The sequence below is a fragment of the Hordeum vulgare genome, chromosome 7H (assembly GCF_904849725.1).
Source record: "Hordeum vulgare subsp. vulgare chromosome 7H, MorexV3_pseudomolecules_assembly, whole genome shotgun sequence".
NCBI classification, from domain to species: Eukaryota; Viridiplantae; Streptophyta; class Magnoliopsida; order Poales; family Poaceae; genus Hordeum; species Hordeum vulgare.
The window spans coordinates 28,986,867-29,002,752 of NC_058524.1; the positions used below are offsets into that span (position 1 = coordinate 28,986,867).

Consider the following 15,886-nt stretch of genomic DNA (forward strand, 5'->3'; position numbering starts at 1 on the left):
GCGCGTGCACTTAAGTCACACTTCACGCGGGTGCATCTAGATCACACTGATTATTTTGACCGGACTGTCGCCTGGTTCGGAGGTCACGCGAGGCGCACATGTCACGTGTGTGGGTAGTTTTTTTTCACAAAAGACACTCTTTTCTTTGCTAATCACGTGGTGACGTCCCTGCCTATTTTACCCTCGTTTCCTTTGTTTACCGATGGGTGAGGCGACGAGCGGTGTTGCGGGTCTGTCGAGCTCGTCAGCGGCAAGTGTACTGGCAAAGATGACTGAGATGTAGCCAAAATTGAGGACAGAAGAGGATGGACGCCCGACCTACGGTTAGCCCTCTGTCTCCTCCCCTCCCCCTAATAGCTAGGGTTATCCGCTTACGCTGCCAGATTAGGTAGATTAGGGCTACTAGAGAAACCAGCAGGAGCACTCTCTTTTCATATAAAAAGCAGTAATAAGTATGGACGCACATTCTTTCACTCAAGCACACTACATAGTTCTATAAAAATTCACTTTGATGGCTCCGTATATCTAGGAACACATGAATATTATATGGTCCAAGAACCCGGAGCAGTCTAACTCCTGGATTAAACGTAAACACATTATGACTTTTGGCAGTTGGTTGCAAATACATGCGGTTGACTTGACTTATCTATGTATGAATTGGCCATGTATAAGCTAGCAATTTTGTAGTAGTATAGTTCCTAGATCAAGCAACTGATTGATGTGCTCACGACTCGCAGATGGGGACGTATATTTTGCTAGCTGTTCAGAGGTCAGGTTAGGTAATATAAGAACATTTCCTTTATTTCCTTTGTGACCTTTGTCTGTGTGTGTTTCGGTGTCTTAAATCTTTTAGCGTTTCTACACGAGTAAAAGGCGCACTGGCACTCTAAAAAGTTGTGTTGCGTGTGCACTTAAGTCGTACTACATGCAAACCGGAAAAACCCTCATAAAACTTTTGTTGCGGGTGCATATAGGTCACATTGGCCATTTGGACCGGACTGCCGCCTGGTTCGGAGGTCACGCGAGGCGCACATGTCACGTGTGGGGGTAGATTTTTTTGCATAAAAGACACTCTTTTCTTTGCTAATCACGTGGTGACGTCCCTGCCTATTTTACCGCCGTTTCCCTTGTTTGCCGATGGGTGAGGCGACGAGCGGTGTTGCGGGTCTGTCGAGCTCGTCAGCGGCAAGTGTACTGGCAAAGATGACTGAGATGTAGCCAAAATTGAGGACAGAAGAGGATGGACGCCCGACCTACGGTTAGCCCTCTGTCTCCTCCCCTCCCCCTAATAGCTAGGGTTATCCGCTTACGCCGCCAGATTAGGTAGATTAGGTCTACGATGATTGGCTCCCCCCCTAATAGCTAGGTCTACGATAGATTTGGTAGTGAATTAGTTTTTCTTGTAGGATTGTACCCAATCTTATGTTTCATCTGCCGATTGCTTGCTAGGGTTAGTGAACTGATCAAAAAATTTGCAATATAGGTTCAGATTTAGGAAAATTCAGTATAGAGATGCATCATGGTGGCTTCTTCACAGGAAAAGGAATTAATTTGGCATATTTGGATGAAAAAGTATCCGTGTTTGATAACCTTGATAGGGACACTTTCTGCAATGATATGATTGACTATATGTTGTGGCAATTGAAATATCCACCTGGTGAGTTAGATATTGTGTTCTGGTGCCCACCAGGTAAAACACTAGGAGAATTGGTCCCAATTGATTTTTAAGTAGACTATATGAAGAGGCAAGAGATTCTATGAATTTAGAGGTGTTTGTTTTGTTTGTGAAGCATGTGGAACAAGTGAGATTGAAAAATTGGAATAGGAGAAAGATGACATTGCTTACAGGGTTGGCCCTGCATTGCCTCCGATATCTCCGGCGATGAGGAGTAGCTTGTCTTATTAGCTCACTATAAGGATCTATGTTCAGTTAGCTAGCTACCCGGTTAATCATGTTCGGCTTACCCGTTGCATGTGTTGCTCCTGTCTTTCCTTAACAAATTCTTGTGAATTATCCTATGTATTTTTACCATGCAATCTGATCCTAGTGTATATGTTCTATATGTCATGAAATGTGGTGCTCACTTATTAACTGTTTGGTTAATTTATTGTCGTGTTCAATTAACGGTTTGGTTCAGTTATGCAATGTGATGTTCAATTCTTCTCGGTGCAAATTTGTTTTGTCTTCCATGTGTGAGATAAATTGAATTTGGTTGTACAAAATACATGAGAAACAGATACAATTGCTATATGTACAAGTTGTCAAGCATGTTTGGTTTGGTTAACTGTCTCATCTTCTAGTATGTTATACATTGTACAATGTTGTGGATACAATTTTATATGGTTATGCATGTTAGGAATAAATTAAATTTGACTGCAGTTAATACATGAGAAACATATACAATTGCTATATTTCCTAGTTCTTAATCATGTTTGGTTTGGATAAATGGCTTTTACATGTGGCTCGAATTAATTTGCTAAATCTGCAATGTGTTCATTTTTAATCAACACATTTTGCTCATAGCATGTCAACCCTCACTTAACTAGATCAATAACTACCTTATATGTGTTGCAAGGAAACAATTGGAAACACTCAGGTTTACAATCGAGGTTTCCACATGCATGATCCTTTTGTCTAATAGTAGCACATTATTGTGCAATTGCAAGAACCATTCAAATATTTAGGTTTTTAACAATTTGGTGTTGCACATGTAGGCCCTCCTGTTAGAGGTTTTGACCCACTGTTCGACCCTTTTTGCATATAGGGAACGAGTTGTTCATGAATATCAGTCAAGTCAAGAAAGTCACAAAGATTGTTAAGATAAAGAAACTAGCAACAAAAAACAACAAGGTCTTCATCTACATAATGAACAAGACATCAGTGCACTACACGACGGCACTAATTACTATTATACCTTGTCTTTTTTATTCCTTTGCGCCATTTCAAATCCAAAGAAGATATTTATCCGTATCCTTGTTTTCAGGCCCTTTCAAAGCAGTTCACTGATGATTACCTGTCAAACCACCTGTATGGTCAGGAGGCAAGGAAGGTATTCATACAATACCCATGATACAATCTTGAAGTCTTCCTAAAGAGGACAAAGGATGGACGGTCAATCATCCACAGGCACTAGCCTAAAGTTGCAAAGACGTTCAACATCAATGAAGGCTCAATATTCGCCTTCCACTTCAACAATTTTCCAAATGAGATTCATGTGTATATCTACCATCTATGATTCTAATTTCCAAAAGTTATAGATGTTGCATGTCAAACTTGGTGCTAGTGCAGTTGTGTAATGGGGTTTCTAGCTATATGCCTATACGATGTAAGTGAGTGCTGAAGCTACATGATGTTGTACCTCGATGTATTTCAATTACGAAATTCCGGTTCTGTAGTACACTGAAATATATTGTATGCTTAATATGAAGTGTTAATTTGATTAATAAAAGGATTACTATAATAGGCCACTTATTCTGGTGATTGAGGTTTTATATTACAAACAATTATTGAGAAAACAATGTGGGCACTGGACTAAGACAACACACACAGTTTTTATGATGAAAACGTCTTGGATCAATGAACAATCACACATGCCTTCCTCTTGAAAACTGTTTGCATTAGGCCACCTTGCCCAAACACTTTCCATAGAAAGATTGTGTGTAATGGACAGCCTATGCCACATAGTTTCTTCTACATACCGTGCGCGATGAATTCAAGAACGCAAACGCACGAAATTGTTAATATCATCTGCAATGGCAACGCTATTACAGACAATTGGATGGGGAAATTTGTGTGTGATGTACGTGCGAACGGAAACATTTGTTTGGGATTCATCTGTGGGATGTACATGCACATGGAAACGTTATTTTTGGATTAACTATGTGGGATGTACAAACAAAGAAAAATAATTGGGCCTCTATAATTGTATACGATGGCTAGCCCAATCGCACACGAGCTCATCTTGTGTAGCGTTTGTGACCCGAGGACCTATCCCTGACGGTTTCTCGATCGTGTGGGAAAGAACCCCCTATCGCCCACACTCACTAGGCGACGGTTTGAAATGCCATCACGGAAATGGGTGAAAACCGTTGTATAACATGTCGCTGCACTAGCGTATGGCATCACCTTTAGCTTGTTCCAAGCTTGGGGGAGGTTCTTCAGTATCGTATCACCATCACTCTTATCATTACCATCTATCTTAGTTCGACTCTTAGTTATATAGTGATTTAGATAACTAAAACTTTAGATTTTCTTTTCTTAGAATTTTTTCTTTAAGATCTATCTATCCTTGTAATCGAGTAGGAGAGTTATATAATAAATATTAGTTGAGTTTTTGTGCTTTACTCACATGTATACCTCGACGCGGGCTGGTCCGGGCCTAAAAAGCCCATAGCAGACAACTGAGGCCCAGGCCCTGGCCCTACCACGAGGCCTACTTTTTAAGCCCAAGCCCGACCCATGTATTAAAAAGCCCGTTGAGCCTAGGGCCGCGGGCCGGGCCTCTTCCTTGAAATCTGAATATGCCAAGCCAAGACCAGTCGGACCCTACTACCGGGCTCAAAACTTAGGCTCAAGATCGGCCCACGGGAAAGCCCGTCGATCCTAGGCACTGGATTTTCGGGCCGGATCTGGGCGGCGGGTCGGGCCGGGCATGAGATGGCCATGTATACTCTGATGCATCTGTCATCATAGCATTGAAATACAAGATATATAAAATCTCATATGCTAGTCCCATGGGGAGTAATGACTTCTCATATAAAAGGTATAAGTGATAAAAGTGGTTGAGAGTAAACAAACATAGCATTAGTCATTGATACAATCTATGCAATATTATGTTAGAGGAGAGGAGATTTACATACAAATACACTATCTTGTTCATCTTTTATGATTGTGAGCCCCATTAAATATTATATAATGATCAAGTGTTGATGTTGGACATGGAAGACAATCGTAATGATTATGGTAGTTTACATTCACTGCAAATTTTATGGTCTTGGATCCCGTAACATGTGGTTCTTGCTTTAGATATTTTGCTACCACTAAGTAGATATACTACTTGCACATTTATAACCCCTTAAAGCGAGTTTATTTTCATGAGAGTCTATCATTCCTACCTATGAATTCGATAAGATCCTTCAAGTAAGTTGTCATGAGTGCATAAAGCAATAACAATGGCTATTAAATACGTATGATATTTTATGGCATGGGAAAATAAGCTTTGAATGATCTTGTGATGACAAAGAAATAAAATTGATAGAGTGCATAATAAAGTTTGCTAACATAAGGAGCAATATAAAGTGGCGTACCTTTGCATTAAGAGTTCGCACATCCAAAAACTTAAAAGTGCATGAAATTCTTTGCATCTCTCTATGAAGGGCCAATCTTTTGTCTTCATGAATTCACTTCTGTGCAAGAGTTAATAAAGTTTATTCTTTTTCAAACCAATCAACTCTCAAGTTGGCAAGCATCATGTGTTGAGGATAGATCCCAATACATATATACACTTGAATGTATAGGTCATCTAGAAACATTATTGTTGACATTATCCTCGAGGTAAATAAGTTGGGTGCAAAAACTATCAATCCCCCATCTTCCTATGTGTCGAGTGAAAACACTAGCTCCAAAAATATGCAATGAGTGTCAGCAATCATAACAGACTAAATGATAGTTGAGTATGTGAGCTTGCTACAGTAAAAAGTTCTTACATAGACTCTTCTCTGGAATATGATGAATTATGATTACGTCAATAACTAAGAACATGATTTGTTGATTGTCAATAATTATTATGCTTTATACTTGAAATATTGTGGATGGATTGTTACTTTCTTATAAGAAGCTATATGATGAAAACCTTGTTGCTATGTCAGTATTCATGATGCCCTCTTTTCCATATTCTATTTTTATAGTCACCTCTCTCTCAAATCATGTGGTCATTATTATCGAGTTCGGCTTTCGCTTGAGGACAAGCGAGGTCTAAGCTTGGGGCAGTTGAAACGTCCATTTTGCATCATGAATTCTTATTGATACTTATGTTATTCTTGTCCATTATTCCTCATTATGATATAGTTCTTTTGTGTTTTCTCTCTAAATGTGCAAGGTAAACGACCTAGAGGGAAACTGCCGGAAACTGGAATTCTGAACTTGAAAATCAAGAAAAAAGGTGAAAAATCAGTGTACTCTAAATGACCTGAAATTTCATGGAGAATTTTTGTGCACTATACTAGAATTATTGGGCCAAAAATATACCCGAGGGGGCCATCTGCTGGCCACAAGCCAACAGGGCGCAGCTGATATGTCTCCAACGTATATACATATTTTTTTAATTGTTCCATGATGTTATATTATCGCTCCTGGATATTTTATAATCATTTTATAGAAATTTTGTATCTTTTTTTGGGACTAACCTATTGACATAGTACCTAGTGTCAGTTGTTATTTTTTACTTATTTTTTCCTTCGTAGTAAATCAATATCAGATGAAGTTCAAATGCCACACAAAAATTTGGAGATTTTTTTTTACCAGAAGAAAACTTGTGGACCAAGGATGCTCACCAAGGGAGGCCCAGGCAGCCCACTAGTCACAAGGGCGCGCCCTGGGCCCCGGGCGTGCCCTCGTGGGTAGTGGGGGCCTCGGGCACCTCCTCCAATGCCTCTGAGCTCTATGTATACCCGAATATTCCAGAAACCCTAGAAGAAAACACAAAAAATCATTTCAACCGTTGCAAGTTACAGAAGCCACGAGATCCAATCTAGAGCCTGTTTCAAAGAGGAACACAGTCACGAAGGATTCATCATCCTCACTGGTGCTCCTCCGACGATGCGTGAGTAGTTCATATCAGACCTACGGTCCGTAGGAAGTAGCTAGATGGATTTCGATCTTGTTTTGCTTCTCAATACAATGGTCTCTTGGAGATCTATTTGCTGTAACTCTATATTTTGCAGTGTGTTTGTTGGGATCCTATGAACTGTGATTTAGTGATTAGCTCTATGAAATTATATCCATTCTTAATTATTAGAGCCTCGTATTTCTTCTGCAATATTTGGGTTTCGTTTGGCCAAATTGATCTTTTTATCTTGCAATGGAAAGAGGTGCTTTGTGAGGGGTTCGATCATGCAGTGCTCAATCTCAGTGACATAAAAAGACATGATACGTATGTATCATTGCTATTAAGTATAAAATGATGGGGGTCTATTGCTACATGAATAGATCTTGTCCACATCATGTCATCGTTCTTAAAGCATTACTCCGTTTCTCCTTGAACTTAATACACTCAATGCATGCTGGATAGCGGTCGATGTGTGGAATAATAGTAGTAGATGAAGGCAGAAGTCAGCCTAATTGTCTTGGACGTGATGCCTATATACATGATCATTATTTTAGATATCTTCATATTTATTCGCTCTTCTATAAATTGCCCAACTACCCACCGTTTGCTATTTTCTCGAGAGAAGCCAGTAGTGAAACCTACAGTCCTCGGGTCTATTTTACATTATCTATTTGCAATCTCTATTTTATCAAAAACTCAAAAATACCTTGCTGCGTTTTATTCACCATTACTTTATTTGCATCTATCAATCTATCCATTTACCGTTTTATTTTACCCACAAGGGATTGACAACCCCTACACGTGTTGGGTTGCGAGGATTTGTTATTTGTGTGGAGGGAAATACTTGTTGTCGTTGTGCTATATCATCCTTTAAGCTTGGAGAGAAACCAACGCAATCCGCGAGGAGTCAAGATGTCTGGCACCGTTATCAGGGAAGATCAAGTGAAGATCTATCAGGTTCCTACAGATAAACTCTCATCTCCTTGCAATTACATTATTGACCATTTGCCTATTGTTTTCCTCTTCCCCAATTCAAAAAAAATGCCTTTTATTTGCCTTCTTTCTGTTTGCCGTTTTCTTGCCGGATATCTTGTTTGCTTGTGTTCTTGCTTGAGTAGGCGTGATGCCTCAAGGGAGGTATTATGTTGTTCTGTATACCAATACTTTGTTAGAGATTGAGAAAAGTATCAAGGAGTACATGACTATGCAATTTGAGAAAAATATTTTCTTATCGAAGAATTTAAGGAACATTCTATTTTGGTTGATGCTGTAACAAAACAACTTGATCATGTCTCCCAAATGGATCTAGAGTCCGGATCTAGCTCCTCCTCCGTGTACCTCAGCACCTCCCACCAATCCTTGACGCACATGCTCCATGAGTATGCGTCGTCGTAGAATCTCATCGCCCGCTCCATCCAACGCCTCTCCCTTGTCGCCCGCAGTGTCATCGGTGACACGGAGCTGATTGGGGAAAGCATCTTCAGGAAGGACTAGTACACAAATGGGAGATGCATTCGTGGGACCATCGATTCGGGAGGGGTGGTGAGTAGGTCGAACTAGTCGCGTGTGGCATGGCGCTGACGGGCATTTTTGAATATACTAGCCCGTACATTTTTGTTACGAGTTGCAAACATGGTTTTCTTACTTGGATTTTATTTTTGATTTCATGGCGTTAAGCCATTGATTGGAACTAGGGCCCACCATTCCTTCCTTGTAATATGTAGGTTCATCATCCTCTTGTATAAATATCTCGTTCTCAAACTAGTGAAGCATGTATGACAAACTATAGTTGTCCTGCGTGGCTTAGCTGCAGTCTTGCCTGAAGTCTTCGCACCAAATGCTGGAACTTCCGGTAGTTGCATAATTAGTTCCAAGGCCTCAGCCCCTTGAGTTGTGGACGAAGATTGAGTAATCTCATTTGGTTGCACCGTCTTTTCACTCACCACTTTCGCAAGAAACTCTTTCATGAGAAATGTTTTGTTATTCGAGATTCAGTGAGGATGGGGGCGGGGGAGGCGGCGACGACGAATATGGTTGTGGGCGCGAGGAAGTCTACGTTGGCATGGCAGGTACGGCTATGGGATGAATAAATGTGAGTGACGGTGTCGGCAGGCGCGGCCCTGAGGGGGGGGGGGAGGGGCGGCCGCCCCGGGCCCGCCGGGACCTGAGGGGCTCCCAACTCAGGTATGTGTGAGCACCCAACCCCCAATCAGCCAAAGATGCCATTAGAGCAGTTAGAGACTAGAGAGTAGCTGCGGTATGGCTTCAGGAAGAAGAAAGCTGAAACGGTATTTCCTTTAGCTACTTGGGCTTTGGGCCTTTGTTTCCTTTTGCTGAATCGTGGCATTAAGTGGTGGTGGGCTTTTCCTGAAAGAAGTAATGGTGGGTTATGCGTAAGAAAAAGTGGTGGGTTATGTGTAAGAAAAAGTGATGGCCGGCCACACCAAACTAGAGGAGGAAACGAGCACATCGGTACACAACTTATAAATTAAAAGAAGAAGATTGGTGACCAATTGACATGCTTGCGTGTTGTCTGACATTACAACCCTGACAAACTAATATTACTTTCTTTTTTATTGTAGAATAAATCTATTTTTTATTTTGCAAGCGTAGCAAACTAATTCTGTATCTCGATAAGAAAAATAAACATATCAAATTTAGTATATGTGCGGTGTCCATAAACAAAAGTATTGTAGCGGAGACCAAGAGCGGCACGCACGATGACGACAGACTGACGCCATGGATGTGCACTATGGTCATTCCGTATTATGAATTGAGAGTTAACTGTTCTACTTTGGTGTTAATATTCATATGTGTGATTCTAATTGTTATTTTGCTTCTATAAGTTTCGTATATATGAAAAAGTTTTTTCACCTATTCAGTTTCTTCATACATAAAATTTAGTGTGTGCTCCGTCACCATGTTTCTGTGTAATTTGCGTGCAAATGGATAAATGTAATTTAGATGATCTTCTGTATTCTAATGCCTCGGTGTGGCGACAAACTCTTGATATCATGTGTGTCCCGGTCAGAAATGACCCATCACCGCTCTTGACGAGTCCTACCAAGATGCAGCTACATCATGCACATTAGCCCCCGCATCGACGTGATCTCATAGAAGATATGTGTCTGATTCTCTTTTCATAGATATCATCAGTAAAGACCTTGTGTGCAAGATTGCTGGATTCTTTTTGGGGAGCTTCTTTTCTATCTCGCCCTGGGTCCCCGAAATCACAGGACCGGCCCTGGCTGTCGGTGGAGCCGACGATGGCTGGGAGATACATGGTGGTGATGCAGCTAGATCTTTGGAGTTTCGTGGATGATGGCTAGGGGGTGGCAGTGTGACAGAAACTATTGTGCTGAGGTGGATGTGGTGCAGCAGAAATGAGCATCAGGTTAACTAGACTCGAATTGGTGCCCGCACGTTTTGTTTTATAGTACTGGGGGATCAAACAAGATGGGTTTTGGTGTTCCTTATGTCGGGTGCTTGGTAAAGTAGACCATGTGACGACTCATGGCTTTCTTCATTTCAAGAAACAAAATGATAAGTGTTTATCGAGTTTCCATGAAAACTCGACAAAGCCAACCCCCTCTGTCACCTAGTTATCGCCTCGTTTGTTTGGGGCCCCTCCGTCACGACTTTGGGGTGTTTCTTTCCAGGGACTTTTTGGTGTAGGGACTAAAAAAGACCCTTTTACTCCCATGTGAAAGAAACAGGAGGGACTTTTAGGAACTAAAAGGGGGTATTTGGGACTAAAGGAAGATGTTCCTATGGAAGGGACTTGTGGGGACTTTTTTTTTGACACTTTTTCCAACAGTGCCCCTACTTTTAGCATGCCATTTAATAACCTCTAGTATATTACTAGGGGTAACATGGTCTTTTTGCATGTCATTTAATGACCTCTAGTCCATATTTAGTCCTTGGAAAGAAACGGGTAGGGACTAAATACTTTTTAGTTGAGACTAAAAAAAGTCCTAAGAGTTTTTAAAGAAACAGGGCCTTTGTCGAGTTCCTTTACCTCTGGACTCGGCATCCCAAGGACTTTCTCATATTTTGAATGATTGTCGAGTTGGTTTTCTTCGTCAGGTTTGTCGTGTTTCATGCCATTGCCCAGTTCACTTAGGCATGTTCTTGGCAAACTGCTAACATTGCCGTGCTCATGATAAAATACACTCGGCAAACTCCAGGAAATATGCATCTTCGTCAATTACGGTATACTACCTATTTTTTTTTTTTTGAGTAACAGGTATATACCAACTGATTCAGGGAATCATGGCAGAGGTTCAGATGTCATGTTCAAAACATCCAAAATCGCTATTCAAAACATGTTACATGCATAACTTATTAATTTTATTATCCCAAATACAAAGAACATTGTTTTCCGCAGCCCATTTACACATGTACATTCCATATACACAAATAATTCCGTTGGCGCAAATAGAACTAAGAAATGACAAATGAAAAGACAAGAAATGTAGGTGCTAAAAAAAGAAAGTTCGCATGCAGGATGAAGCAAAACACTGGACGATCCTTTGACATGCATGCACGTAGACGTACATGCACGCACTTAATTGGTACTAGTTGATTGCGCGGCAGTTCTTCCTGATCTGTCCCTGGTCACCGGTCTTGACCTCGATGCCGGCCATCTTCACCATGGCCTTCTCGAACCTGTCCTCCCACCATCCGGGGATGTTGGCGTTGTCCACCACCATCCTCGCCGTCTCCTCGGAGGTCAGGAGCGCCGCGTCGGAGGTGAAGAGCACCGTGTGCGACAGCACGTTCTTGTAGTACTGCCTGTCCAGGTCATTCGGGGTCACCACGTCCTGCATCACTGTGGGGTCATTGCCGCCCGGGGCCGCATCAGCGGGGCATTGGTCACGCAGGAACGCGGCGAGGCCGCCGTTGATGTCGGAGGGGGCGTTGAGGCGGTCAGGCACAAAGGAGGAGCAGTGGGAGCGACCGATGGTGTGCGCTCCGGACAGGATGACCAGGTCCTCCGCGTCCAGGCCCTTGACGACGAAGCTATCGACGAGGTCGCTGAGGTTGGACGTGGGCGGGGCGAGAAACTTGAGGGGCTCGGAGGCGTTGGAGAAGGTGCCGTCACGGCGGCCCGATGGCACCTCGAAGTGTACCTTGCCGGCGTTGAGGATGCAGGACGCATCGCGGGCCGCGAAGGCGATGATGTCCGCGCAGGACACGGTGCCCGGACAGGCCACCTCAAGGGCTTCTTTAATGGCGTCGATCAGCTCAAAGCCGCGCAGCGACGGGTTGTTTGGCGGGCTGAGCTTCTCCGGCGTCGGGCTGAACGGGGTAGGATCCAGGAGAACCGAAGCGTCACAGCCCTAATAAGGTGATCACCGACGACAGACTCGACAAAATCAATCATCTATATATCAAAGTACGTATAACATACATGTTTGCATTGCAATTTATTTCTTGCAATGTACCTCGACGAAACAGTCGTGGAAGAGCATTCGGATCATGGCGGCGCCATTGCCGGGGTTCTGGGAGATGGCCTCCATCATGACGCCCTTGACGACGGCCTCCGCCTGGGGGCACCTGTCGTGGTAGAACCCGATCTGCAGAGGGCTGCCCCGGCACCCCACAGCGAGCAGCAGCAGCAAGGCACACGCCACCAGAACCTGCAGCTTCTTAACAGCAGCAGCCGCCATTGTTTCAAGATAGCTCGACTTCTTGACTAAGATTGAAAGATGGGAAGTGGGAGGTGATGGATCGATGGGTTGGGGAATGCCTGTTTGCTGCTGTGTATATAGTTTCAGCATGATGCTGCTTATATAGGTGAAGATTCGAACTTTAGAAACGTATGTTGTCAACTAGAACTGGCCTTGCATGTGCTTCGTTGGAACGTTACTACGTACACCGGCCGGTAGTTGCCACCACTCGTCGACGTCCAGTTCGCAGTGGCACCGGGAATTAATCAGAGGCCGGTGGTAATGGATGGTTTGATACATAAATAGCCCTGATGGCCAGTTCCCTAACCTTGACTTTTTTAGAAGATGAGCTCACTAGCCCTCATGGTTACATGCGGTTGACTTTGACTCTTAGAGCATCTCCAACAGACAGCGCGCGCGCCGGCTGGTTTAGCGCAGGGATAGGCGCTGGCTTCAACAGCCGCGCTATAATGCAGCGCGCGCGCCGCTCCTGCAGTGCCCAAAAATGCAGCGCGCGCAGCAGGCACAAACCACATATACATTTTAAAAAATAGCGAAAAAACGATCAAACAAACAAAATAAATCAATAATACTAGTTATTACAACTCAAATAAATAGTTTCTCATTCAGTACAACAAATAATGCAATAAACACAACCAATAGTTCATGAACAATACAATACAAATAAAGCAATCAAATCATGCTCTTTGTCGTCCATGCCATGCCCACCACTCTTCAATCAGATCCTTCTGAAGATCATTGTGTGTTGCGGGACGCCGAATGGCATGATACGAGGCAACAAAACGGGCAACCCTTTCAGCCCTCCGTCGCACTCGCACGGGATGTCCCAATAGCTCATACTGTGAGTAGTCTACATCTTGGCCACGCTCATTCTCGATGATCATGTTGTGCATGATCACACAAGCGTGCATGATGTACCAAAGCATTTTTTGATCCCAAAATCTAGCCGGTCCTCTCACAATAGCAAATTGGGCTTGTAAAATCCCAAATGCTCTCTCCACATCTTTTCTAGCAGCCGCCCGAGCATTGTGAAAATCTAGATTTTTCTTAGCTTCTGGCTTTTTGAACGGCTTCACGAAGGTTTGCCACTTTGGATAGATGCCATCCGCTAGATAATAGCCATAGTTGTACGTACGGCCATTTGCTACAAACTGCACCGGTGGCAACTCACCATTCGCAATCTTATTCATCAGTGGTGACCGGTTGACAACATTGATGTCATTCAAAGATCCAGGCATTCCAAAGAATGCATGCCAAATCCAAGTCTCATGATCGGCCACCGCTTCAAGGATTATAGTGGAACCCTTTTTTTGGCCGTGGAATTGCCCATGCCATGCCTTTGGACAATTTTTCCAACTCCAATGCATGCAATCTATTGAGCCAAGCATGCCAGGAAAGCCGCGAGATTTGTTCATCGCCAATAGCCTTGCGGCGTCTTCAGCAGTGGGAGATCTCAAATACTCCTCGCCAAACACTTGCACAATTCCCACTGCAAAGCGCTTGACACACATGATGGCTTGGCTCTCACCCATAGCCAAGTGATCATCAACTAGATCAGCCGGGATACCGTATGCCAACATACGCAAAGCGGCTGTCACCTTCAGAAAGGTGCTATGCCCGAGCTCTCCGGCGGCATTCCTCCTTTGCTGGAAAAACCGGTCATGGCTCGCAAGTTTCTCTGCAATGCGCTTGAACAAGTCTGTGCTCATCCTAAACCGGCGACGAAAATACGACTCCGGGTATGTGGGATTCTCCATGAAATAGTTCTTCATCAATCTGTTATGGGCATCAATCCTATCTCTCCAAAAAAATTCTCGACCCATAACCGACGTCCAGTTCGCAGTGGCACCGGGAATTAATCAGAGGCCGGTGGTAATGAATGGTTTGATACATAAATAGCCCTGATAGCCAGTTCCCTAACCTTGATTTTTTTAGAAGATGAGCTCACTAGCCCTGATGGTTACATGCGGTTGACTTGACTCTTACGTATGAATTGGCCATGTATAAGCTGGAGTGGAGCTAGCTATTTTATAGCAGTATAGTTGCTAGATCAAGCAACTGGTTGATGTGCTCACCAGTGGCAGATGGAGACGTATTTTTTTCTTGCTGTTGAGAGGTCAGGTTAGGTAATATAAGAACATTTCCTTTGTGACCTTTGTCGGTGTGTGTGCTTCGGTGTCTCAAATCCTTTAGCGTTTCTACCTGAGTAAAAGGCATCGGCGGTCTGAGAACTTGTGTTGCGTGTGCACTTAAGACATATTACATGCAAACCGAAAACCCCGTGATAAAGCTTGTGTTGCGGGTGCATCCTGTGTTGTACGTCCTAGTTCATCTAATCGAACAGATTACCATTCAGGATCTTATATTTCTACACAGTATGTTTCCTTTGAGAGGTTCATAAGAGTCTTAAAGAAATAAGTTCATAACCATGCTAGTCTAGAAGGAAGAATCTTCAAAGGCTATGAAACGAAGGAGGTTATTGAGTTTTGTGTTAACTTTATTTCCTGACCTTAACCTGATTGGTGTTCCTTAATTGCGCCATGAGGGAAGACCGAGTGGAAAAAGAAACGCTAGTAAAGAAAGTAGTAATAAGTATGGACGCGCATTATTTCACTAAAGCACACTACACAGTTATACAAAATTCCACTTTGGTGACTCTGTATATCTAGGAACACAGGAATAGTGTATGCTTCAAGAACCCCGGAGCATTAAAACTTCTGGATTAAACGTAAACACATGACGACTTTTGACGGTTGGTTGCAAATACATGCTGTTGACTTGACTTATGTACGTATGAATTGGCCATGTATAAGTTGGAGTGGAGCTAGCTATTTTGTAGTAGTATAGTTCCTAGATCAAGCAACTGATTGATGTGCTCACCACTGGCAGATGGGGACGTATATTTTGCTCGCTGTTGAGAGGTCAGGTTAGGTAATATAAGAACATTTCCTTTATTTCCTTTGTGACCTTTGTCTGTGTGTGTGTTTCGGTGTATCAAATCTTTTAGCGTTTCTACACGAGTAAAAGGCGCACTGGCACTTTAAAAAGTTGTGTTGCGTATGCACTTAAGTCGTACTACACGCAGACCTGAAAAACGCTCATAAAACTTTTGTTGCCGGTGCATATAGGTCATACTAGCCATTTGAACCGGACTGCCGCCTGGTTCGGAGGTCACGGGAGGCACACATGTCACGTGGGGGGGTAGTTTTTTTTTTGCACAAAAGACACTCTTTTCTTTGCTAATCACATGGTGACGTCCCTACCTATTTTACCGCCGTTTCCTCTGTTTGCCGATGGGTGAGGCGACGAGCGGTGTTGCGGGTGTGTCGAGCTCGTCAGCGGCAAGTGTACTGGCGAAGATGACTG

General features: G+C 43.1%; 1 protein-coding gene across 1 annotated transcript; it reads right to left on the minus strand.

The window, feature by feature from the left end:
* Positions 1 to 11,163: 11,163 nt before the first annotated feature.
* Positions 11,164 to 12,576, minus strand: LOC123410717 (peroxidase 2-like). Its single transcript, XM_045103653.1, has 2 exons — positions 12,275 to 12,576; positions 11,164 to 12,169 (listed from the first exon to the last, which is right to left on the minus strand). The coding sequence occupies exons 1-2, from the start codon at positions 12,497 to 12,499 to the stop codon at positions 11,405 to 11,407; spliced, it is 990 nt and encodes a 329-aa protein (XP_044959588.1). The 5' UTR covers positions 12,500 to 12,576; the 3' UTR covers positions 11,164 to 11,404.
* Positions 12,577 to 15,886: the final 3,310 nt, after the last annotated feature.